The 27,145-nt window shown below is 33.6% G+C and overlaps 2 protein-coding genes across 4 annotated transcripts; both read right to left on the minus strand.

Annotated features, from left to right (window-relative positions):
* Positions 1–7: 7 nt before the first annotated feature.
* LOC306855271 (equilibrative nucleoside transporter 1-like) lies at positions 8–17,832 on the minus strand. Of its 3 annotated transcripts, none has more exons than XM_079393834.1 (13): positions 8,844–8,918; positions 7,907–7,979; positions 7,166–7,247; positions 6,812–6,981; positions 5,854–5,993; positions 5,630–5,764; positions 4,856–4,953; positions 4,680–4,761; positions 4,535–4,602; positions 3,723–3,831; positions 2,822–2,907; positions 2,071–2,270; positions 8–1,875 (listed from the first exon to the last, which is right to left on the minus strand). In XM_079393834.1, exons 2-13 carry the CDS (start codon positions 7,930–7,932, stop codon positions 1,764–1,766), a joined length of 1,308 nt encoding a protein of 435 aa, XP_079249960.1. In that variant the 5' UTR covers positions 7,933–7,979; positions 8,844–8,918; the 3' UTR covers positions 8–1,763. The 3 variants fall into 3 exon arrangements, with proteins under 3 accessions (XP_079249960.1, XP_079249962.1, XP_079249961.1); XM_079393836.1 differs by lacking the exon at positions 8,844–8,918 and adding an exon at positions 17,775–17,832 and having other exon boundaries at positions 592–1,875; XM_079393835.1 differs by lacking the exon at positions 8,844–8,918 and adding an exon at positions 15,789–15,901 and having other exon boundaries at positions 592–1,875.
* A 1,315-nt stretch (positions 17,833–19,147) lies between these two features.
* vipb (vasoactive intestinal peptide b) lies at positions 19,148–23,241 on the minus strand. Its single transcript, XM_079393374.1, has 7 exons — positions 23,156–23,241; positions 22,258–22,370; positions 21,827–21,934; positions 21,510–21,614; positions 20,284–20,415; positions 19,570–19,611; positions 19,148–19,397 (listed from the first exon to the last, which is right to left on the minus strand). Exons 2-6 carry the CDS (start codon positions 22,362–22,364, stop codon positions 19,608–19,610), a joined length of 456 nt encoding a protein of 151 aa, XP_079249500.1. The 5' UTR covers positions 22,365–22,370; positions 23,156–23,241; the 3' UTR covers positions 19,148–19,397; positions 19,570–19,607.
* Between the last annotated feature and the right edge of the window lie 3,904 nt (positions 23,242–27,145).

Genomic DNA, 27,145 nt, shown 5'->3' on the forward strand with positions numbered 1-27,145 from the left:
AGGTGTTCCTAATAATCCTTTAGGTGAGTGTAATATTAATATACAACTTTTCCATTAGTAGTTTTGACAATGATCTGCAATGATCTGTTAATCTGCAAACGTTACCTCAAAGAGCCTTATTTAACCCATACAAGTTCCTTTTTGAAATAAATTGATGTATTTCACTTGATAAAGTGATAAATATTAATTTTGACTTGAATAAACCAGTTAATTACACGTTACCCCTGATCAGTGCGATAAAACTAGTCAAATTTCCAGAAAATCTTGCACGTAACAAATAGTTGGTCACTTAAATGAACATCATGTGAAGTTTTATAACAAATGAAGTGATAAGTAACAGGCCTTCACATATATTTCAAATTAATAGTTTTCAAAACAACAAACTTCAATATGAAATGGCCATTCTGTGTTTGATCTGATGAAGTACTTTTGATATTTAAACCTGTATGATATAATATTGTGCAATTTGGAGGTCAGTAGATGGTTGCAACAAATACCTCAAGTAAAGAAAAACTTCATTTGTTTTTCATTATAACAGTCTTCTTAATTTAAGGGATTTGTTGCAACCAAAACAAACATAAGTATAAGATCAATGCAGAAACAAACTATTTTATTAATAACAAAGCATATAATATTTTGGTGTCTTGTAGTGTAGTGTTTAGCAAAAAAGTTGTTCAATATGGTACGAGGTAGAGTGGGTTTGTTTGTTGACATTGATGTTTTTATAAGCTAACTATAACATCATAATGCACATTACCTTCATATAAAGCGCTATTGGTGTCCATCTGGTTATTAAAAAAGATACAATATTTACTTTATATAAACTTCTATAAAACTAAAGGGGTTTGGATATTATACAAATAACATGCTGTTTTTGTGCTCGTGTGAAAATATATCTTTAAGGAAGCTATAAAAAAATGAAAAATTCACAATTCATTTGAAGAATTAGTTCACATGCAAAAACTAATACTTGAACTAATAATTCAAAATATGTTAAAACAAGCATTTCTTCAACAATAATATTGGTTGTACAACTTATACACTACCGTTCAAACTCTTTGGGACAGGAAGATTTTTTAATGTTTTTGAAAGAAGTCACTTCTGCTCAGCAAGGCTGCATTTATTTGATCAATATACTGTAAACAGTTAAATATTACAATTTAAAATAGCTGTTTTCTATGTGAATAATTGTTCAAATGTAATTTATTTCTGTGATGCGCAGCTGTATTTTCAGCATCATTACTCCAGTCTTCAGTGTCACATGATCTTCAGAAATCATTCTAATATACTGATTTACTGCTCAAAACAGTTGTGCTGGCCAATATTTTTATGAAAACCGTGATGCATTTAATTTTTCAGGGTTCTTTGATGAATAGAAAGTTTGAAAGAACAGCATTTATTTGAAATAGAAATCTTTCATATCAATATAAATGAGTTTGTCTCTTTTGAAAATGTAATGCACCGTTGCTGAACAAAAGTATTAAATTCTTTTAAAAAACTAAATCTTACTGACCCCAAACTTTTGAACAGTATAGTGCAGGCTTTAATTCCTTTACATTAAGAGCAATATAATATTGAAGGCTTAAAGCATCCAGCATCAGTGAATCTGTGTACTTTCGGCTCAGGATCAGGTCTTGATGTTGAAGTGACTCTGAGGTTTTGAGTTTGTCCTGTATGGAGGGCCGCTCCGGACCTTCATATGACTGGCTGGCTCATTCAGTCTCATCTCTGTCCAGAGCGCTGGGTGTGTGTCCACCGAGACTTCAGACAAGCACTCGAAACAGAAACGACAGAGACGCCCCGAGAGCCAGACCGAGAGACAGGAAGAAGGCCATGATCGCTCCAGCTGTCTCCGCCTCGCTCGCATCCACCTTCCTGTCGACAAGAATTCAACAGACATGTGCTCAGAGGTGATTGAGTTATAATTGATTATGTGTTTAACATAGTGCTTCTCAACCAGGGGCCCAAAGATCATGGAACATGTTTTTTCAAGGTTTCACATTTAATTAATGATAATAACCCTGATGTGTCCAATTAATATAGATAAGATTCTGTCAGTATTTTACTCACTTGGGTCCGAAGCACATGCACAGACTGGCCAGATATCCATTAGAGAAGGCAAAGAGGATCATGAAGGCGATGAACCAGCCGTCGTGTGAGAAGTAGACTGGCAGATTGTAGCGAGGCTGGACGTTACAAAGCATGAAGAGAGGGACGAAAATCACACGAGCCACTAACAGACCCGGCAGCAGCTTACTGTCTTTACCAGGCTGAGAGACAAAGACAGAGGGAAAGTGAAAATGATAAAACAAAACATGCATAAACTATTCTGCTGAATGCATTTGTGTTTTGCATTAAACAGCTGCACTGAATTTCATTGCTCAAAGTAACTAATATCCATCCAGTCATCTGCATATAAATCCTCCCGCTGATTCTGAGACTCATATATTTTGTGAATGTTTGTGTGATTTATTGTTCTGAGAGATCCATGTATAAACACAAAACAGACACACAAAATAATACTTGTATGATCCACCCTAGAGGAAGATCCACCTGCAGCAATATGAATATACGGTGACCTTAACAAGTGTTTGAACACTTATGAGATATGAGATCAAGTGTATACTAAAATATGTATATGTGTATACTTTATACTAAAAATGCTGCAAGATGCATAAACACTTCGCAATGAAAACAGGAGTCATTTATACTAAAAAAAAAAATGTGATTAAACACTTTGCAATTAAAATGTTTAATAAAAATAAGATTTTACAGTTTAAAAACAATAGAAGTGGGGTTGAAAATGAATAATGTTTCTTACCCACATACAGACTGCAGTCAGACTGCGACCAAGCCAATCAAACACGTTAAATAACAGGAAACAAGACACTGGGATGAAATACTGCTCTAAAGAGAGAGAATTAAGTCATTATTTACAGGAGCTTTATTATATTTCAGAAATTAAAATGTTTTAATATTATAATGAACTTCACAGTTTGCAAATGCATAAACGGCAGCAGATGAATTATGTCCTAAATATATTTTAGATTTCATTGATTTCATGTTTACGCAAATAATTCACCACACTGTGGTTATTAGCATTCAGCATTGTTTTTCCCTGTTGTCTGTTATTTATGAAAGTATATTCCTGCCATGGAATGAAATAATTAAATACATAAAGCAATTGCAACTTTTTATGCCACAATTCAGTGGCATTCTTTTTTCTCACAATTCTGACTTTTTTTCTCTCAAAACTGCAAAATATAAACTCACAATTCTGCAAAAAAATTCGCGATTCTGAGTTTATCCAAGATATAAGATATAAACTCAGAATTGCAAGAAAAACTTAAAAAAAATAGTTCTTACAAAACAAATTTTTATCTCACTATTCATTCATAAAATATAAAAAAGTCAGAATTGTGAGGGGGGGGGGGGGGGGGGGGGTGTTGGCAAATATAAAAAGGTCATTGCGAATTTTTCTCACAATTCAGGTTTTTTTTCTCAGAATTCCAGTCAGAATTGCGAGGTGTTAACTTGAATTGAATTGGAAAAAAAAAAAGTCAGAATTATAAAAATGTATAATATTTATTATATAATACAGATTCGTGGGATACAAAGTTACAATCACCTCTTTTTATTTTATTCCAAAAATAAGCTTCCATAATAATCAGACTCATTATCAGACTGTGAATAGTAAAGAGTCAGACTCATTGCACTCTCACCCCACTTTCCACCATCAGCGATAGTAGATTTAACGTCCACAGTGACGGCAGGAAACGTGCCGATGGTGATGGTGAAGGCGAAACACACAGAGAGCGCCATAACCCAGATCTGATGAGAGAAATACAAGAAAACACACTTTCACCGCAAAACTCACCGACACAATCCTGAGAATGGTTGTGGACGGTTGCTAGGGTGTTGCTATGCAGTTTCCAAGATGCTCTGGGTGCTGTTGCCAAGGTGTTTGTAAGTGTTGTTGCTATGCAGTTGCTAAGGCATTCTGGGTGTTGTTGCTGTGTGGTTGCTAAGGTGTTTGTATGTGTTGTTGCAATGCAATTCTGGGTAGGGATGTAACGATTAACGATAAATCATGATAAAATTAATTATAATCAAAACCGTATTCGATTACCGCGATTTGAACAACTCACAATAAATAAATAGTGTCCGGCATAAAGCGCAGTTTTAAGAAACACAGCAGCAGAGTAGTTTTGTTTTGAGTGAAACTAAGGCGGAAAAGCTGGGAGGTTTTAAACGAGTCCTGAGGGAATTATACAAATAAATTTATGAATTAATTAATTATATGAATGTACCCCTGGTGATCTGGATGTTGTTGCTATGGAGTTGCCAAGGTGTTCTGGGTGTTGTTACTATGCAGTTGCTAAGGTGTTTGTAAGTGTTGTTGCTATGCAGTTGCCAAGGTGTTTGGGGTGTTGTTGCTATGCAATTGCCGAGGTGTTTGTAACTGTTATTGTGCAGTTGCTAAGGAGCTCTGAATGTTGTTGCTATGCAGCTGTTGATTTCGATGTGTGTTTACCTTCTTAAAGATGGCCAGTATGGATGGTGTTTGTTTATCATCGTCTCCAGCGCTCTTCTGCTGCTCATCTACAGACAGCACAACTTTAAAACAGGGTTTTTATTGATATTCAGCCTGGTTTTGATTTGACTTTTCAAGACGTCACCTTTCTCCAGCAGATCCATCTTGTTCTCCTCATCCTCAGCTGGTTTGCTCTGCTGACTCTTCTGATAGTACTGAAAAAACTCCTATATAAAAAAGACAAAAAAACAGCAATTAGACTGTACATGTTTAAAGCTTTAAATCAACGTCTTCAGTTTTTTCCAGCTGCTCAGATCTTACCAGTCTAGGAAGAAGAGCATACGATGCGATTGCAAGGGAAATAACGACACACGCTGTGATGAAGTATCCAAATGCACTGTCTTGCAAAGCAGAACCACCTGAGAAAATGAGCTTTATATGAGCATGACTTACAATGAGGTAGTATATATATATATATATATATATATATATATATATATATATATATATATATATATATATATATATTAGTATTGACCTATTGTAATTGTTGTTTCAGCAATATAACACCATAAATATAAACAACATCTTCCACTTTTAATTTTTGTAACACTGTAGGATTTACAGTAAATAAAGGTTAAAATATAAAAATATTTATTTCAAAAATGAATTCCATTCATTTAAAAAAATATGATTTATTTAATACAAATAATTATAATTATATATTAATTAATTGTAAGTTAGACAATATTTTTTCACTTTTTTTAACACTCAAGGATTTAGAGTAAATAGATGATGAAATGTTAATATATTTAATTTATATTTTAACTCTTTAAATAAAATAATTTTTTATTGCTGAAAACACATTTACACAGAAGTGTGTATATATATATATATATATTGCCTTTATGAATATATAAATGATTACCCTAGGAAAAGTGAAGTTTTTATTTTAAGTGTTTATATTTATTCTTCAATTTAAAAAGTGTGATTTGAGGATTTTTTGCATGGATTTCCATTATAGCTGCATTAGTGTGATGACTCTGAGCTGGAGTGATTTGTGGTACTGTAATTGTGTTGTAGTTGCAGACTCACTGGCAATGGCACAGATCATGGAAAAAGCAGCGAAGGTTCCTGCGAGTCCCTGTCCGCTCATGATGGGTGTCGTGTAGGACGCTGGCAGGAGTCCAGCCATCCCAAACAGACTTCCCTGAAGAACCGCTCCGAACGCTGGAATCAGCACAAATACATCACATCAAATCACATTCACAACCCGTTCTGCTTCTGTAAGTTGTAATGCATTTGTTGTAGCTTCTCACAGTTAATGCAGATAATTTTGATCATGGTGATAATGAAGAACGGCAGCGGCTCCAAATCTACTTTCACCAGGATGGCAGTGAGCAGAAACACCACCAGAATAGCTGCCAGACTCCCTGCGATCCGGATCTTCTGAGAGATTCTGCAGATTCAATCACAGTCCCGAAAATGATCAAAAACAGGTTTGCCTCATAATTTACCCCAAAATCCAAAAGAAAAGAATAAGAATTTATATTTTCCTTAAAGAAAACCAAGTATTTATTTTTTTATTTTATTTTATTTTATTTTATTTTATTTTATTTTATTTTATTTTATTTTATTTTATTTTATTTTATTTTATTTTATTTTATTTTATTTTATTTTATTAATTTGGAGGTAAATTGTGTTTAATTGCCATTAAAATAATGTCCATGTGCAAAATAAATTTGTGAATAAATACATTAAAAACAGTAGTAATATAATACTTCTTTATAAATAAGTAAAATATACTGTATATGCTCAAAAATAAAAATATTTATTTTTAAAAAAAAATGTATTATCCAGTTAAATAAATAGAAATATAAATTAAAATAAATTATATTTAATCAATAAAAGTACTTATTTACAGAAAAAAATAAAATGCTTAATGAAATAAATGCAAATATCTATTTAAATATATTTATTTATTTAATTTAAATAAATAGTTTTGTTTATTTATTGTGATCTAGCTAAATCAATAAACATAAATATTTAAATAAATATTTATTAAAAATATTTACGTCAATAAAAACATTTTTAAATAATTCAATAAAAATTATAAGTAAATAAAAATTATTCAAATAAATAAATGTATACATGTATTCAAATAAATATAATTATTCAAATAAATAAGTAAAAAAAAACTGTCCTAAAACAGGCTTCACTTTATTATGCATTAGTTAAGTTAGCTGAACCTCTGCAGTGTGTGTTAATGTGTCTGACCTCTGGTGAAGCACTGAGTTGAGGCAGGTGAAGACCAGCAGAGGAACCATCGCACACAATGTCATCACATTATTAAACTTGGACTGTAAGACGCTCTGCGTATCTTCTTCAGTCAGGTTGACTGGAATATTCGCTTCACTTAAAGGATGTGCAAGACGACTGGTGAAATACTGTGAGATAAACAGATGAAAAAAGACTTGAGGTGCAAACCGTCTGTTTTTTTGAGAATGTAATTGTTGCTTTTGCAGTTTTGGAACACTTTGTCAGCATTTCTGGTCTGCATTTCTATGGCAAAAACCAACTGAGATGTCTGATTTCACACAAAATATTTGACGCAAGTCGTAAAGTGCTTACCACAGTGGCTGTCATGAAGAAATTCCACGGAAGCAGCGTTCCCAACCCCAACATGAAGAAAATCCACCAAACGCCATTATATCTGTCACGAAAAGAGGAATGTTTGACTGCTGTTGAAGCGACTGACATCTTCACATCAGGTTTCTGAGTTCGTTGAAGTGAAGTGACATACGGCCAAGTATAGTGACCCATACTCGGAATTCGTGCTCTGCATTTAACCCATCCAACGTGCACACACACAGCAGTGAACACACACACACAGCAGTGAACACACACACACCGTGAACACACACCCGGAGCAGTTGGGGGTTCGGTGCCTTGCACAAGGGCACCTCAGTCGTGGTATTGAGGGTGGAGAGAGCGCTGGACATTCACTCCCCCCACCTACAATCCCTGCCAGCCGAGACTCGAACCCACAACCTTTGGATTACGAGTCCACGACTCTCTGACCATTAGGCCACGACTTCCTTTGTTCTTGATGCACCAGAACAAAGATAGCTCTCTAAAAAACTGGAATACCCAGTAAATTGTGATATTAGCCTTTGTTTTTAGTTTTTAGGAGCGTGAATTGGCTCAGAGACGTGCCTCTGCACATCTGCTGAGACTCTAGATAAAGACATAGATTCAGCATTTGGTCTTGCTTTACAGCAGCAGAACCCACTGTGCTCTTGTTATCTATCTGAGTCTGAGCGGCTGATTGAAGAGCGAGATATTCAAGCCTTTAACTAATGTTCAACTCACTTGTCTTTGGGCACCTGAGGGTCCATGTCTGTGATATTCTCTGTAATGAGCCGTGATTTTAATGTTCAAGCACCTGGAAGCAACACAAACTTGTTCAGACACATGATGGGAAAAATAGTCAACAAAAATAAATAAATATGTACATAAATACATACATAAAAAACAAGTGAAGAAACCAGAAAAGAAGAGAAAGGATTTAGTGGAAATAAAAGAGTTTAAATCCAGTTAAGCAACATCAAACTATATCAAATTTTTAATGTACTGTAGATACAGGAATCATAATTTAATTACAAAAAGTATTGCCATATATAATGCAAGAATACAAACAGTTATTTCTAAGTCTAAATCTAAATTATACATGAAAAAATTAAATAACATTAATATGTATTATGAAAAAGTTTTGTATAATATAGCCTAGTATTAAAAACATGCATATTTTTTATAATTACATCAAATGAAACCAAACAGAAACCAAAAATGAATAAATATATATAATGCAAGAATTAAACAAAGTTATTTCTAAGTTTAAATCTAAAATATACATATAAACTATAAGTTATTATTAAATATTACTAAGTTTGTTATTATTATTAAGTTTAAATCTAAACTAAACATGGAAACAAACAAACAAATAAATAAATCATTAAAATAGGCTTCATTTTCTTTAGTGTAAAACGTAATTGCCTATATATGTTAACTGAAACAGTTGAAACCTCTGAAATGTACTGATATACTGTAAGTACAAGAATCAGTTATAATTACATAAAATAATAAAAACTAGAAAATGAATTCAAACCATAGATCATGCAATATTGTAAAGCAAACTTTCTTAGCATTTCATAATTTTAAATCCACAGTAACCAAATGAGACATGAGCTTCACAATCACGACAAATAATAATAATATTAATAATAATAAAGTGAAGTGAAATACTTACTGACTCTCAAATGCAGTACTCGTTGAACACTAAGAGCACTAATGTAGTTCTGCTTTAAACAGCTGCAGGAGACCCTAATAGAGCCCTATATGAGTGGCCCCGCCCTGAGCTTATATGGCCACGCCCACCTCATGCATATGCAATGAGGGGCTGCAGGTTTTTTCACTGATAATCCTGCTTATCTGCGTCTCTGCACCACCAACACCCAAACACACAGAAAACACAACTGACACGTCTGCAAAACAACACAAACCACTGGAATTCAGTGGAGAAATTCTCAACAATGACGCACAGACAATGGTCAGAAGAAATAAAAAGTGAATAAAGTTATTTTTTTATATTTTCTGATCAATGACACACACACATATATATATATATATAGATATATATGTACACACACACACACACACACACTATTAATTACTTTATTATTAAATTAAGAAACATTTTATTTAATATTTATATTAATATCATATATTGATTGATAATTAACGTTATAATTATGTGTTATATCATGTAAATATATTAATATAAATATTAAAAATTTTGTCATTGATATAATATTTATTGTACAATTCACAATTTATTTAAAAATGAAGAAATGTTTTTCTCTTTTAACATTTATCTCTTAATTAATATTTATGTTATTATGTTATATTATGTTATTTTAATTAAAAAATAAACAAAATAGAAACAAATATTTTTGTAATAATATAATGAGATTATTAAAGTGTTTTAGTTTTGTATTTTATATTGTGAAATTAAATTTAAGCATGCAGACCTTGGTTATGAACATTGTTGCACTGCACTGTTGAAGCATTTGAACCCAATTACTGTATATACTAGGCCTCGGGAATGAAATCTATGCATTTTAAAAATGCTGAAGCACACAAAACTGATCACAAGACACTGCAGACATAGGAAGTGGGCCTTTTATCCACAGGTCATGAGTGATGAAGTTCAGCTGAGGTCCAGTGTTGGGGAAAAAGTTACTTTTAAAAGTAATGCATTACAATATTGTGTTAGTCCCTAAAAAGTAACTAATTACGTTACTTAGCTACTTTTTATGGAAAGTAATGCGTTACGTTACTTTTGCGTTACTTTTTAAATATGAGCAGGGCTTGATTGTTTTTAATACCAGAAGTTCTAATTATAGCAAATATAAAAGCCCTTTCACGCCAAAAAGAGTAATGAATAAACCTCAGGCTGAAGGAAGAGTAAATTCACGTCTGTACAGTAGAACGCAGGAGAAGAAGGTTCAACACTCTTCAGCGATAAAAAAACAATGAAGCACAATTGTTAGTTTATCTAAAGTGATTTTTGCTTATTAGTATGGTTGATGATGAACTGGATCATCAAAGGTCAGCAGCAAAGACATCGGTTAATAAAATGGGATTAGGTACATTTGTGTTATTTAACATATTTAATTATTGCAGGTTTGCGTCATATTCTGAGTTTGCATTTCACTGTTTTAATTCATTTTGATGAATGCTAAATCTGTTTTTTTGCGAGTGGGATGAATTAATGCACACATTCACATTTAGATCTATAGTAACAGCATGCTCACAGCGCACTGTCAGTCAATAAATGGGGAAAAATTTACTTTATTTTCTTGTAAATTAAAAAGTAATGCGTTACTTTACTAGTTACTTGAAAAAAGTAATATTATTATGTAACTCGTGTTACTTGTAATGCATTACCCCCAACACTGCTGAGGTCTCTGTATGAAACATGTTCATTTCTCAGCCCACGTGTGTTTCCACTCACACACACACATCAACTGTTCTGCTGTACCAGCAAACACCATCCTCATCCCAGAGACAGACACTTCCCAGCGCACACTCCTCTCCACAGCCGGCCGTCTGACCTGAGATACGGCCTGCACCGCTGATATAAGCAGGTGAAAAGGACAGTGCTTTTTGGCCAGCGGCATATATCGCATAAGTTATGTATGATGGAAACCATCCAGTGATATCCCCACAGAAATTTCTGCAGATAAGAAATACAACTTGCCAAAATGATCCATGGAAAACAAGTAAATCACAGCAAGCAGAGTCAGACACACTCTGCAGAAAACACTGCCTATGAGCGGGTTTCAGTGCATCCAGAGATAGATAATGTATACATATTAACATAATGTTCATGAAATATAACAATATTTGTTGAATATAACACTTTAATAGTAATGTATTGTTGTTAAAAAAAAAAAAAACATAGATTGAGAGGTATATTATGTTAGAAAAATACCATAATATTATTATTTAAATCTGATATTTTATTTTTAATTCATATATTTAAAAAAAATAATAACAATAGTAGTATTTTTTGTTTTTATTCTGATGTTTTGATTAATCCTTATTAATTATTAGAAATATTACTACTAATAACTGGATCAATATTATCAACATTATCAATTTTTATTAAGATAATGTATTAATAGTTATTATTATTATTATTATTTCAAGATTTATTATTTAATTAGCTGTAATGGCATACCATAATATTCACCGAATATAACAATTGGCTATAATAGTAATAGATTTAGTTTTTTCTCTCAAATCATGGATGAGAGGTGTAAAAAGATCTAAAAAAGAAAGAAAGAAAAAAAAATCTATATTCTGTATATGTGTAAAAATCTATATTTATTTATTTATAATTAATAATATATAATATATATACATACATACATACATACATACATACATACACACACACACACACACGTTGGGTTTCCATGTTTTATGGGGACATCCCATAGGCGTAATGGTGTATACTGTACAATCTGTATGTGCTATTGCCCTACACCAACCCTACACCTAAACTTAGCCCTCACAGGAAACATGCTGCATTTTTAGATTTTCAAAAAACTTTATGCTGTATGATTTATAAGCTTGTTTCCTCATGGGGACCAAAAAATGTCCCCACAAGATTAAGATTTACTGGTATTACTATCCTTGTGGGGACATTTGGTCCCCAGGACGTGATGAATACCAGGTACACACACACACACACACACACACACACACACATATACATATACAGTGGTGTGAAAAAGTGTTGGCCCCCTTCCTGATTTTTTTATTTTATTGCATGTTTGTCACACTTTAATCTTTCAGATCATCAAACAAATTTAAATATTAATCAAAGATAACACAAGTAAACACAACATGCAGTTTTTAAATGAAGGGTTTTTTTTATGAAGGGAAAACAAAATCCAAACCCACATGGCCCCGTGTGAAAAAGCGTTTGCCCCCCCCCCCCCCGTTAAATCATAACTGTGGTTTATCACACCTGAGTTCAGTTTCTCTAGCCACACCCAGGCCTGATTACTGCCACACCTGTTCACAATCAAGAAATCACTTAAATAGGACCTGCCTGACAAAGTGAAGCAGACCAAAAGATCCTCAAATGCTACACATTATGTTGAGATCCAAAGAAATTCAGGAACAAATGAGAAAGAAAGTAATTGAGATCTATCAGTCTGGAAAAGGTTATAGAGCCATTTCTAAAGCTTTGGGACTCCAGCGAACCACAGTGAGAGCCATTATCCACAAATGGAGAAAACATGGAACAGTGGTGAACCTTCCCAGGAGTGGCCGGCCGACCAAAATTACCCCAAGAGCGCAGCGACGACTCATCTAAGAGGTCACAAAAGACCCCACAACAACATCTAAAGAACTGCAGGCCTCACTTGCCTCAGTTAAGGTCAGTGTTCATGACTCCACCATAAGAAAGAGACTGGGCAAAAATGGCCTGCATGGCAGAGTTCCAAGACAAAAACCGCTGCTGAGCAAAAAGAACATAAAGGCTCGTCTCAGTTTTGCCAGAAAACATCTTGATGATCCCCCAGACTTTTGGAAAAATACTCTGTGGACTGACGAGACAACAGCTGAACTTTTTGGAAGGTGTGTGGCCCATTACATCTGGCGTAAAAGTAACACAGCATTTCAGAAAAAGAACATCATACTAACAGTAAAATATGGTGGTGGTAGTGTGATGGTCTGGGGCTGTTTTGCTGCTTCAGGACCTGGAAGACTTGCTGTGATAAATGGAAACATGAATTCAGCTGTCTACCATAAAATCCTGAAGGACAATGTACGGCCATCTGTTCGTGACCTCAAGCTGAAGCTAACTTGGGTTTTGCAGCAGGACAATGATCCAAAACACACCAGCAAATCCACCTCTGAATGGCTGAAGAAAAACAAAATGAAGACTTTGGAGTGGCCTAGTCAAAGTCCTGACCTGAATCCTATTGAGATGCTGTGGCATGACCTTAAAAAGGCGGTTCATGCTCGAAAACCCTCCAATGTGGCTGAATTACAACAATTCTGCCAAGATGAGTGGCCAAAACTCCTCCACAGCGCTGTAACAGACTCAGTGCAAGTTATCACAAACGCAGATTGCAGTTGTTGCTGCTAAGGGTGGCCCAACCAGTTATTAGGTTTAGGGGGCAAGCACTTTTTCACACAGGGCCATGTGGGTTTGGATTTTGTTTTCCCTTCATAATAAAAAAACTTCATTTAAAAACTGCATGTTGTGTTTACTTGTGTTATATTTGATTAATATTTAAATTTGTTTGATGATCTGAAACATTAAAGTGTGACAAACACGCAAAAAAATTAAAAAAATCAGGAAGGGGGCCAACACTTTTTCACACCACTGTACATATATTACATGCATATGTATCTGTGTGTGTGTGTGTGTGTGTGTGTGTGTGTACTTGTTTATGCTACATTGTGAGGACCAAATGTTCCCACAAGGAACCTGAAATGTTTTGACATTGTGGGAAGTCTGGGGACTGGCCTGCGGTCCCCATGAGGGGAAAAAAAAATTGAATTAGTAAATGATGTTTATCTGAAAGTTCACTGTAAAAAAAAAAACAAAAAAAAGTTGAGCCAACTTAAAATTTTAAAGCAACCAGCTTTTTTATTTTTGTAGGAGATTCTCAACTTTTTGTTGTATGAACTTAAAACAATAAGTTGAGAAAACTCACCAATCTGCTGAAGCTGGTTGCCTTAAAATTTTAAGTTGGCTCAACTTTTTTTTTTTTTTACAGTGTATAACAATACAAACAGTTTTTCTGTAAGGGGTAGGTTTAGGTTTAGGGTTAGGGGACAGGAAATATTGATTGGTCAGTATAAAAGTAATAGAAGTCGGTCTATGGAAAGTCATGATGGATTCTACGACATCATTTTCTCTTGTTCATTAGTAGGCTACTGAGGGAGCTACTGTAGCAGTTTGAGTTACTGTTGTAATGTGGGGTCCAGATGGGATTGTTTTATCCTCAGGAGTTCTTTGATTGCAATGAACTTTAATAAAACTCATTATACAACAGTAGATGCTGCCTATAACGCAGTTCAGACGGTAATTAATGCACACTGATTAACTATATAAATGATAAGGATGATAATGATGATGGTGGTGGTTTAAGCTCAGTAAAGTGATTTGAGACTCTGTTGAGTCTGGTTTCAATTATTTACTATTTATTATGAGTTTCACATAGATAAGATATATATATAGAGAGAGAGAGAGAGAGGTTTAAGGTTAGAGGTTTGCTCAAAAAAAACAGTCCCTATGAGTAACAGTAATCTTTGTCTTAGCAAACGCCAGTAATAAACTTTTAAAGCCATGAAGATATGCATGTAAACCACTGTCCTGAGCGCCCTTTACTATTTTAACCTCTGAATACATGATCATTAAAATCCTCCACCCCACAACGGCCTCTCAGATCCTCGTTTGACTCCATCTGTAAGTCACGTATCCAGATCAGATACTTCTCACAGCGAGATGCGACATGTTTCCCGGCACAGCTGCTCAGGAACACAGTGATTCTGGTTCATAGGAAAGCGTTATCTCAACTGTTTCTCCTGAATAATCTGTCACACATGACTGACACACCATCATTTGCACTCATTCTGTAGAAAGACAATGAAAGCGTGAAGTAATACACCTATCAAAACAAGCTGGGTCTGTTAATAGCGGGTTTGTTGGGTTTAGGAAGTTGCTGAGAAGTTCTTGAGACTTATTTTGACCTGCATTGTCAAATCAGAGGAAGACTGTATAAACAGCCCAAAAGCAGCACAGAAACGCTGGAAACGGAGCCGCTGGTGTTGAGAGAGCTGTGGTGATGACTGATTTCCTCTTTGACTCGCTCAGATTAACTACAAACTACACAGAAGAACTCGACTGAAATGTTGAGCGATATGGGTTTATACTGTATACAGAATATTATGTTTTGGTGGCAAATGAGATACAAGAGCACTTACTTTACGCCATAATAACTTGATTAGTCAGGTCTGGATGATCTATCACCACACAAAAGTTGTAAATTATTCATAAAAAAGCTGCAAAATATTTCTGTGGCCTTCCTTTTACAGAATAAAAATAGATTTTTACTCATGAAAGATGACCAAGAAATAAATCAAATCAAAGTTTTATTTCACCACAAAAGCAACAGAAATTATATTTGCATAAAGAGAATTAAAAATAATTTAAAATTTTGGCATTATTTTCATGACAATGAAGCACATTTCCAACCCAAATTTTGTCCATTACTGTAACGTAAGGTGTATATTTTTTACTTATATATATTTACACATTAAATATATTTAATTTAATTAAATATGTTTTATACATGTAAAAATGTCACGAAAATAAAAAAAAATCTAAAAAATCTCAATTGTTCTAAAAGCTCTTTTTAATGCATTTTTCCCCCAAAGTTTATTTGTGCAGTGCTTTTCACGACACATTCTTTCAAAGCAGCTTTAGGGGGAAAATATCAGATTTATATTCTTGTACTGATGTGTCATGTTGCAGGATTTGACATGACTGAATAGTTCTACATTGACACAACCAGTACAAAAGTATGTTAGTGAAACAGGAGCCAAATATCTACTTAACCCTCCATTTACAAAAGACAATCGATCAGAAGCGCTCGGCTCTTACCTTCACTGAGCTGTTTTTCAGAGCTGTTGAGAAACTTCATTCACTAACACCAGCAGCAGTTCTGAGGTGTCCGCTCTCTCTAAAAGTGCAGATCACTATTACGGATTGTTTTGTACGGGTACATGCCTATTTCTGTCACGATGAGGTCAGATTTTTGCCTGCTGCCTCAAAGAAACCAAATATTAGCTGTCTGTGTGATAACGCCAACCAGCCACAATGATGTTTGGTTACAGTGAACAGCCACAGAAAGAGTACAATAAAAAAACAAATATAATAAAAGTGTTATTTACTAAGACATGAGATGTTTGAATCAGCCTGTGGTGAAGTCTTGAACAGTTTTACTAATTGACTGATAGATCAACACATTAAAAACCACAGACATCACAATGAGGACAAGGCACAGTTTCACTTGTAAAGCAAAGCTAATAAATCAATACGATGCTGCCTGTGATGCAATGCTGTTTGTCAGACAGCAGATAGTAGAGAATCATTACCCGCCCATAAGGGGTGTGATCATCACTCATATTGATGAATCATTTATGCCAAATTAACAGTATTAATTGCAACCTTCATTCTGTCTGTGCTGTTGTGGAATATTATGATTTCTGTACTCTGATGAAATGATCCACAATAGCGATTATAAACCCATAATATTTTTTTGCTTAATTTTTAACATGACAAATATGACCCTGGACCACAAACCAGTCTTAAGTCGCTGGGATATATTTGTAGCAATAGCCAAAAATACATTGTATGGGTCAAAATTATCCATTTTTCTTTTATGCCAAAAATCATTAGGATATTAAGTAAAGATCATGTTCCATGAAAATATTTTGTAAATTTCCTACCGTAAATATATCAAAACTTGTCCGATCCTAACAAACCATACATTAATGGAAAGCTTATTTATTCAGCTTTAAAATAATGTATAAATCTCAATTTTGAAAAATGGACCTTTATGACTGGTTTTGTGCTCCAGGGTCACAAATGTGTAGTGTTTTAAGCTTAATGACAAAAAATAAATGTCATTATTTATGTAGCAAAGTGATTTATAATAAAAATAATGCTACAACTTTCATATTATGGTTTTATGTGGCCCAAAACATAGACGAAAATGAATGTGATCATTTATAACAGCAAATAATAATTAATATTAAATATTATGCTTTCACAATGCATATGTTTTGAGAAAGCATGAAAATATCAGTTATTCAAAATAATTAATTCATCTATTATTTTTCATTTTTTTATTTACTTTTTAATTTATCCGTTTCTACTTAACATTTTTTATTTTAATTTTTAACATAACAAATGTGTAGCATTTTAAGCTTAACAATCACATGTAATAAAGATGAAAATAAATATCATTATTTAGATAGCAAAGCAATTAATGATAATAATAATAATGATAATTAATATTACAAGTTTCATAATGCATATTATGTTTTCTTCAGAAAGTAAAAAAGCCACAGTTACTTAAAATAATTAATGAATCTTTCAATAATTTGCTTATTTTTTTCATTTTTAAATGTATTATTTTCTACTTAACATTGTAAAAATAGTTAATGTAATTTAATATTTGATATTCAGTACCATAAATGATTATATATATATATATATATATATATATATATATATATATAATATTTAGTATATAATATTATGATATTATGTAACGTTACGCACACTATACTATTAGTAACAAGTATAATATTGATTACCTATATACTGTGTGTGTGTTTATAATAAAGAATAAAGATAAATATTACACGTTTTATTTGACGTCAGTGGATGACGTTTAATGTCAAGAAAAAGAATCAGTTTAAGGAGGCAAAGTTGAGTTATTTCACTAGTATTGATTGATATTGTGTCAGTCATCAACCTATAAATAATGCACAGAATATTCTGTTCCCTGACCGTCTGTCAACACACTCAAAACATAAAATGCACATTAATATAAAGCGTATAAAGTTAAAGCAGCCCTACCTGCAACAGCTGTGTGTTTGATTGAACTCTGTTCTGCACAGCAGAAGTTCAAAGAGCATCAGGGCTCTTATCTGCAGGAATGCTCTCAATGAGTGAGAGCTGACCACTATCAGAAGCAGCAAGGCCCAATCTCTACAGGGTCAAAGGTCAGAGTGAGCCGAGGGGATGTCCTGTTTTCTGTCCACTCACCATTAGATTCACAGACTGACCTGCAGCTGCATGCCTATATGACTGACCCAAACCCAAATTAAGCATCAGATACTGCTTCAAAACCTGATTTTAATGCCATTCGCTCTGGCAGTTGCTAGGGTTTTTTGGGTAGTAACTAGGTGAAAATGATTGCATGCACTGGATTCCTGATTACTCTGCAAAAATGCACTCATCCTTTCCTTAATGGAGGAAGTTGCTGGTATGGTTTTTAAACCCAGTTTTTGGCTTAAAAAAGCACTTTTATCCCAGTTTTGTTCAAGTAGGATATTGCAAAATGGGCCTATTGTGCAGCTTATATATAATGAATAGTGTGGAGTGATGCTCTTCCAAAACCAGCCGTAGATATTTGTTGATTTGCCGCCTTCTGCTGGATAGATGGTGATACTGTGGTCATGATTGACTAATATTGCCTGTGTTTGTACAATTTAAGACTGATGTTAAAAAGTATTTGAAACAAAATTTAAACATAAGCTTGAAAGCAATACAAGCTGTGCAACTGTTAAGTTGCTTTTCTGCACTTTTTATTTATTTTTATAATTTTTTACTATATACTCCTGACATGTTTGGTTATGTGGAAAAAAAATTAAAATTAAAAAAGAATTAAATAAATAAAGCAAGCAAGCTTAAGAATCTGTTCATAACTGAACCTGGAAAAATGCATGGAAACTTGTTTTCGCCATGGAATAAAAAAATTATAAAATTATAGCTGTGACTATTTATCTCAGAATTCAGAATCGCAGGTTTAAAGTATGCATTGTGTGTAAAGTATATTGTATTTTATTTTATTGTAACATTTATTTTAAGTTACAAAAAATTTCTATAGTATTCAATTTAGTGTAAGTTTTTATTTTTGGTCAATAATAACAATCCTAACCCTGTTTTTCATCTTGCAATTCTGACTTTGTCTGAGTTTACTGTATATCTCACAATGTTTTGACTCAGAATTGCAACAAAAAAGTTAGAATCATTAGTTTAAAAGTCTAAAAGATTAAAAGTTATTATTATTATCATTAATCCTGTGACAGAATCAAGCTTTTATATAAATGGATTTAAAAAATCACATCCACCAGAGATTTTTCTGTTAATTTGATGATGATATCGTGAAACTGAGCACAGAATAAAGTTAACCAGCTGGAATGACAACAGCAGACAAAACTGTTTTTACAAATATGATCATTTTTATTGGTTTGATTTCAATTATCAAGAATGACTGCAGTCAAAATAGATTTCTCTAGACATAACAGCATTAGTCAGCCAACAACAAACAGACGTGTCCTTCACACTGATTCATTCATTCACTGACACGCTCCTTCAGTTTGTGTTGTGTTTAGTGCTGTTAACTCAGCCGTAATAGATAGTGTAAGCTTGAATATATAATGATGGCGAAATCTTGAAGCTGTGCGTCCATATCACCTACACAACACCAGAAAAACAGCTGTATTACATCAGATTTGACGTGACAACTACATGTGATTAAGAAGAGACCAATCAGAGACTTCAAATTGATTATTAAGCCATAATTCTTCATTTAAAAAGCCATACACTAAAAAAGTACCATGTAGACTTAAAACATTTATGCACTTACATGTCGAAGAGCACAGGCAGCATTTGAACAGGAGTGCATCACCTAAACCAGATCAAAAATAGATGATATAGTTTATATAATGAAAAATGACATGCATTCACACTGAAAAAAGAGGAAATTTTTTTTTTTGTTTTTGTTTTCTAAATTCTCCTGGGTGATATGACCAAAATCTTACAGCACAGTATAAGACATTTGTATTGTTTTTGTTTTTTTTATAACTAAAGCACTGAATAGTCTTCACTGTATGAATCAAATTTGAACTGAATCTTATTAAAGATCCAAAAGTGATTCAGTCAAGAACAGTAAGTGATTTTGTCTTTGTCTTTTGTTGTTTGATTAACATTACGCAGACATAAATTAGCCTGCTGTTACTTTAAGACCAACTGCGCAGATCCAATATACTGACAAACATCCATGTTTTACCCCAAATGTTTACGTATATTTAACACATAACTGACTGTGTTTACGTGAATACTCCACACGACTGGCATTTTGGCATAATTGTGTGTGTTTGACCATTCAAGCGCAATAAGATGCAAAAGGGAATGTGCGTGCTTTGGGTGAATGTCAGCACGTGAGCATCACATTACTAAGGTGTTCCAGGTGGTTGCTTGTAGTCTCTGTGATATTCTGGATCCTTCAGAGTAATCCTATGTGACTATGCTGTTTTATCGCACTAGTAATAGTGATGCTCGCCTTTTCTTCGAGCCGTACCTCCTTTTTCCTGCCAGAACAGAGTTGAGGTATTTCTTGGCCGCCATCTGTTTGCGGTAGCGGCTGTAGTTGTCTGTGAAGACGGCGTCTGAGTGACGTTTCACAGGCATCTGCTCCATGCCCAGCTCATCACTACAGCGGACAGATAGAAAAATGACCCCCACTGTTCACTCACCTGCTGCCTCATTATTAAAAGCTTAATTAAATCAGTGTCACAACAGATACCGCATTACCTCGAGATACTTAGCACATTCAGTTTGCCATCCAGACTTATTTAACCTGTTAACTGTCATGTATAAACCATTTTGAAACAGACATTGTGCTTCTATGGAAATGGCACTTTAAATGCTTTAAGCAGGCCCCTCCCCCTAGTGGGCGGTGCCAAGTGTCATGTTACAAAATTTACTGCAATACTTTATAATCAAGAATGTTTCTTATCTTGACCAATTACATATATCGTTGGAAGGGTTTGCGTTTCAAGGTTCCATATTTGGTGGTTATTTTGTGATTTTAAGAGTAATATTGTGACAAAAATGTATAAATCTGTCCGGAGAATGCTTTCCTGTAGCTCAAATAGTAGAGCATGGTGCTAGCAACGCCAAGGTCATGGGTTCGATTCCCAGGGAAAGCAAGAGCTGATAAAATGTAAAAACTGCAACTTGAATGCAATGTAAGTCGTTTTGGATAAAAGCGTCTGCTAAATGCATAAATGTAATGTAATGAGAATGCGTTCAGTGGAGTTTCACCTGGTGGCTATTTGTTGTATTGTGCCTAAACAAAATCTCACAGGAGCCTCAATTTTTGTAATATCAACTTCAAATTTGGAACATAATTTATTTAGACGTGTGGCTTTGTTTTCCAAATCACGTATTTTATTAATCATTATAATTTAGGTATCATTCGAAAGCTTAAACACTTTCAAAACAACCGTTTTGAAATTGGATGGAGTTTGGGTGTCAACCAATGGCTATTTTTGGTGCAATGCCTGAAAAAAATCTCATAGGAACCTTCATTTTTGTAATGTCAACTTCAAATTTATTTAGAAATATTGCTTTTATTTATTTATTTTTATATTTTTTTTGGCAATTTTAGATTCTAATTATTATTTTATATCAAATAAAATCAGTACAGTACTTTTACTTTACAGTAAACTTAAACTTCTAATAATAAAATGCCTTCATTTTCACGTCCAACAGGTTAAGCATCTACTGTAGGGCCATGTTCACCTGACTCTCTTTGCAAGTAAAGACTCCAGATATTCTTTAGCAGACAGCTGGCCGAGCAGTTTGCTGTATCCGCTTGTGAACAGCCCGTCAGCGTGTCTGGATGGTCTAAAAGGAATACAGATGAAAAACACTTTTTATTTTATTGTAAGATGGTCTTCAGTGCTTTCTCGTAAATTCAAAGTTGTTTGTCTCCACAATAGACCTTCCTCATCATCACATTTACAGCTTCACTCTTTCCTCTGGAAATGGATCTATAATATTTTTATGAGACAGTAAATGGAAGCTGTTGCTAATGTCATGGTGTTGTTTTCACGAACCTCTCGATGGTGTTTGCGAGTTCATACAGGAGTTTATACGCCTCCAGATCCTGTAGTGATGGGTCTCTCGTCCAGTCGTCCTCTCCATCTTCATCGAGAGCACCTGGTCTGGTCACAATATAAAATGAACCAATAATGATATAAAATATTTTCTTTTAAATTATAGAAATAAATATAGCTTTAAATTAAACCTATTTTATATCATTATGGGTTAGTTTTGCATTGTGACATTTTTGTGTATTTCATTTTTTTTGTGGATTAATTTAAATTGAAATATAAATAAAAATATATTTTTTGTTAAGTACATTTTGAAAACAATAATACAAAATTTGTTTAATTTATAATCCAGTATTATGAAAACTATACATTCATCTTAATCAAAAACGAAATGATCGATAATGCCTGGATGTGAATAGTGTTTTATGTCTCACCTGATGTCAGGATATGCAGAGATGGCAGGCAGTGCAAGAGTCCTGCAGCAGAAGACGCCGCAGACGGACATCAGGAGGAGCATCTGACAACTGCTCAGTGAAATCATGTCTTTCTGCAGACATTTAAACCAGGTCAGAACAAACATCTGCATTAGACTGAATATTCAGATTGATTTGTCTTTTCTTTTCATAGCAATTTACCTGTTTGTGCATATATGGCACTTGATAATTAACAGTAATATAAGCTTTGGTTTTCTTATGAATATCAAGATTTTAGATTAAAATTACATGAAAAATAAAATGGAAAATCCATCTTACGCTTTTTTCAGTTTATTTAATGATTAACAAATGCATTTATAAAAGTACACATATCTAATGTACTTTCCCAATTAACATATTACTTTAATAAATGCACATAAATTTGAAAGGTGACATTTGTAAATGAAGTAGCCAACTACCTATGCATGTTTTTTTAAACAATATATATTATATAATCATCAAAAATGCATTTATAAATGTTTGAAATATTCCATGTACTGCCCCAATTAACAGAAACACAAAAAACTTGTTATTTTAATACATGCACATAAATGTGAAATGTGAAATTTGTAAATAAAGTACTCAGCTACCCATAAATGTTTTTAAAACTTTGCATTTTTCTGAACAATATAAATTATATAATGATTAACAAATGCATTTGTAAAATGTAAATTGAATTAAATGTAGTTTCCATTCAATATAAGATCATAAAATATTTTATTTTAATAAATGTACATAATTTAAAATATTTAGTTCAAAAAAGTAAATAAAGTACCCATATACCTATAAATGTTTTTAAAAGTTTGCATTTATTTAACAGTATATATTATATAAGACAAATAAGACTCGGAGTACTCACGGTCAGGATGTGTGCGGTTGGATATGATCTCTGACACCTGTATGGATGAAGAATAGTTTCCTCGGCTCAGTTCTCGTCTGTCTGTCTCTCTCTGTCTCCTGACCGCTGCTTTTATTCACGTTACTGAAGAATCTCAGCGTCTGTCCTGCGTCACACGGTCCCGTAGGATGCACCCAATGGTGATCTGGTGGTCAAACTCAAATTGGGTTTCTCGGAAAGACTGAAAATGGCACTGACTCATTTTTCTGTATTATACTTAAATGACATTCAATCCAGTTACTTTTTGGTTATTTACTGTGCCTTCTAATAAAAAATTGCATTGTTTAATTGAAGTAACTTTTCAAAGTCTTAAATCTGAAGCTCAGAGTTGAGGTTAAGACGGTCTCCGGTGGTAATTGGGCATCTTCATTAGATTGTAAAAGGTATGACGTGATGTGAGTTGTATCAGAGTCATTACAGAAGCATCGGTCAATCGTATTACAGAATTCTGCAGGTCTGCTAATCTAATATGACTGCACCCACACTGTATTCAGGTCAGCGTACAGTATAACAGGTCATGTCAGGTCGCAAGATAAACGTCTGGAATTACTGTAACAACATAAATATAAAACTAAAATATAAGCTGTAAGTGACTACATTAATAAATGCATTGTTTTTTTGTGCTTACCCATACAACGCCTGTTGTCAGGGTGTTGCTATATAGGGTGTTCTGGGTGTTTACCAAGTCTTTGTGATATTTTGTACATTTATGCTGATTTAATTACAATAATGCACATTTTGAATAGAATTATAATTGTAAATAAGGCAAAATGAACCCATAATTAGTTTCATTTAAAATAATTTATATTTACATAATTTATATTTTACATTTCAGAAAAGTTTAAATTATGATTTGATTTTATAATTATTTTAATTATTTAATAATCATTGATTACAATAATGTATTTTTCATGTGAAATTAACTTTTAAAAACACTGAAACAATTATGAAAACACTTCATTAATATTAATTAAAACATATATTTTTGGTTAAATAAATTATGAATATGTATGAAAATATTTAATTAAAAAATTTAATTTGGTTACATTTATAGTATAATAGAATATTATACATAATAATCTTAATTTAAAAGTCTATATTTTAAAGTATATTTTGATTGTTTTATGTGTTTTATGGAACTTAACATTAATATAGAACAAACATATATGTGGTTCTATAAAATGATAATTCTATAGTTGAATGCAGTGTTTTTATATGCTTCCCAATGCAAAGCCTGTTGCCAGAGTGTTGCTTTATGGTTGCTGTGGTGTTCCAAGCGTTTTTAGTGTGTTGTTATGCAGTTGCATATGCTTGTAATGTATTGCTGTGCTGTTGCATATGTTTGTAGTATGTTGCTATGGTGTTGCATATGTTCGTAGTGTGTTGCTATGGTGTTGCATATGTTTGTAGTGTGTTGCTGTGGTGTTGCATATGTTTGTAGTGTGTTGCTGTGGTGTTGCATATGTTTGTAATGTGTTGCTATGGTGTTGCATATGCTTGTAATGTGTTGCTGTGGTGTTGCATATGTTTCTAGTATGTTGCTGTGGTGTTGCATATATTTGTAGTGTGTTACTGTGGTGTTGCATATGCTTGTAATGTGTTGCTGTGGTGTTGCATATGCTTGTAATGTGTTGCTGTGGTGTTGCATATGTTTGTAGTATGTTGCTGTGGTGTTGCATATGTTTGTAATGTGTTGCTATGGTGTTGCATGTGTTTGTAGTGTGTTGCTATGGTGTTGCATATGCTTGTAGTGTGTTGCTGTGGTGTTGCATATGTTTGTAATGTGTTGCATATGTTTGTAGTGTGTTGCTGTGGTGTTGCATATGTTTGTAATGTGTTGCATATGCTTGTAATGTGTTGCTGTGGTGTTGCATATGTTTGTAGTATGTTGCTGTGGTGTTGCATATGTTTGTAATGTGTTGCTATGGTGTTGCATATGTTTGTAGTGTGTTGCTATGGTGTTGCATATGCTTGTAGTGTGTTGCTGTGGTGTTGCATATGTTTGTAATGTGTTGCATATGTTTGTAGTGTGTTGCTGTGGTGTTGCATATGTTTGTAATGTGTTTTGCATATGTTTGTAGTGTGTTGCTATGGTGTTGCATATGTTTGTAGTGTGTTGCTATGGTGTTCCAAGTGTTTTTAGTGTGTTGTTATGCAGTTACATATGTTGCTATGGTGTTGCATATGCTTGTAGTGTGTTGCTGTGGTTACGTTTGTAGTGTGTTGCTATAGTGTTGCATATGCTTGTAGTGTGTTTCTGTGGTGTTGCATATGTTTGTAATGTGTTGCTGTGGTGTTGCATGTGTTTGTAGTTTGTTGCTATGGTGTTGCATTTGTTTGTAATGTGTTACTATGGTGTTGAATATGTTGCTATGGTGTTGCATTTGCTTGTAGTGTGTTGCTGTGGTTACGTTTGTAGTGTGTTGCTATGGTGTTGCATATGCTTGTAGTGTGTTTCTGTGGTGTTGCATATGTTTGTAATGTGTTGCTGTGGTGTTGCATATGCTTGTAGTGTGTTGCTATGGTGTTGCATATGTTTGTAATGTGTTTCTATGGTGTTGCATATGTTGCTATGGTGTTGTATATGCTTGTAGTGTGTTGCTGTGGTTACGTTTGTAGTGTGTTGCTATGGTGTTGCATATGCTTGTAGTGTGTTGCTATGGTGTTGCATATGTTTGTAGTGTGTTGCTATGGTGTTGCATATGTTTGTAGTGTGTTGCTATGGTGTTGCATATGTTGCTATGGTGTTGCATATGTTTGTAGTTTGTTGCTATGGTGTTGCATATGTTGCTATGGTGTTGCATATGTTTGTAGTTTGTTGCTATGGTGTTGCATATGTTTGTAATGTGTTACTATGGTGTTGCATATGTTGCTATGGTGTTGTATATGCTTGTAGTGTGTTACTGTGGTGTTGCATATGTTTCTAGTGTGTTGTTATAGGGTGTTCTGTGTGGTTACCAAGTTTCTGTGATATTCTGCTCGTCTCTGTGTAATCATCATGTGAACAGTTCTGTGTTTCTGCAGTGATGGTGGTCTGTGAGTTTGTAACGACCCCCTCAGGATCTCATTTCCAGCGGCTGTTTCTGAACGACCCTCAAACCAGATCTCTGCATGACAGTCACAGTAAAACCAGAGATGGAAATTAGCCACTAATTAACAAGCTTCTAATGATGCTCTTTGATGAGAAGTTTGTTTTTCTTAGCTATTTTTGTAGAATATTGTGCTCTTTATCTAGAGTCATCACAGTTCATAGTTATAGGCCTGGTTTCACAGACAGGGCTTAGACTAAACCTGGATTAGGCCATAGTTCAATTAGGACATTTAAGTAATTTTTATAAACATGCTTAGAAAAAAACATTACTGGGGTGCAATTTGAGACAAAACAAAGGCACTGATATATTTTATGATCAGTCATTGCAAGTTTATTTCTGTTGAAACAGCTCAGACTTACAATTTAGTCCAGGACTAGGCTTAAGCCTTGTCTGTGAAACCGGGGGATTGTGTTTTAAAGAACCTAGAACATATGACACTAATTTGAAATACCTGATGCTTATAGCTTCCATATGATCAATATAAATGAAAATTAATGTAATGAAAATAATGAAAATAATGTCACAATGCAAAACACACCTATAATAATGACATAATCGGTTTCTATCAAAATGAGTTATATTTCAAATATTTTTTAATTTCTATTTCAAATGTATTTTATTTTCCATGTTATTTATGGGGTGAAATTAATCTTATTTAATTTATGGAAACACTATGCATTAATCTTAAATAAAAATCGAAATAACTTTTTTGTCAACTATATTATGAAAATAATGCGAAACAATGCAAAACTATGATGCAATGCAAATATATAATTAATATTTCAAATAATTTATCAATTATTAATTGGGGTGAAATTAATTGAATATATAGTATAAAGCAATATTATGAAAACTATAA

This window comes from Barbus barbus (genome assembly GCF_936440315.1).
Source record: "Barbus barbus genome assembly, chromosome: 35".
Lineage (NCBI taxonomy): Eukaryota > Metazoa > Chordata > Actinopteri > Cypriniformes > Cyprinidae > Barbus > Barbus barbus.

Bases quoted from the DNA above. Each gene is read 5' to 3' on its own strand.
- LOC306855271 (XM_079393834.1), bottom strand. From the start codon at position 7,932: ATGGACCCTCAGGTGCCCAAAGACAA. The intron at 5,765-5,853 runs GTGAGAAGCTAC...TGCTGATTCCAG, and splicing joins CAAAATTATCTGCATTAACT to CGTTCGGAGCGGTTCTTCAG. The intron at 3,832-4,534 runs GTAAACACACAT...TTCTCTCATCAG, and splicing joins TACTGGCCATCTTTAAGAAG to ATCTGGGTTATGGCGCTCTC.
- vipb (XM_079393374.1), bottom strand. From the start codon at position 22,364: ATGATTTCACTGAGCAGTTGTCAGATGCTCCTCCTGATGTCCGTCTGC. The intron at 21,935-22,257 runs GTGAGACATAAA...TATTGTGACCAG, and splicing joins TCTGCATATCCTGACATCAG to ACCAGGTGCTCTCGATGAAG. The intron at 20,416-21,509 runs GTGAACATGGCC...TGTCCGCTGTAG, and splicing joins TTACTTGCAAAGAGAGTCAG to TGATGAGCTGGGCATGGAGC.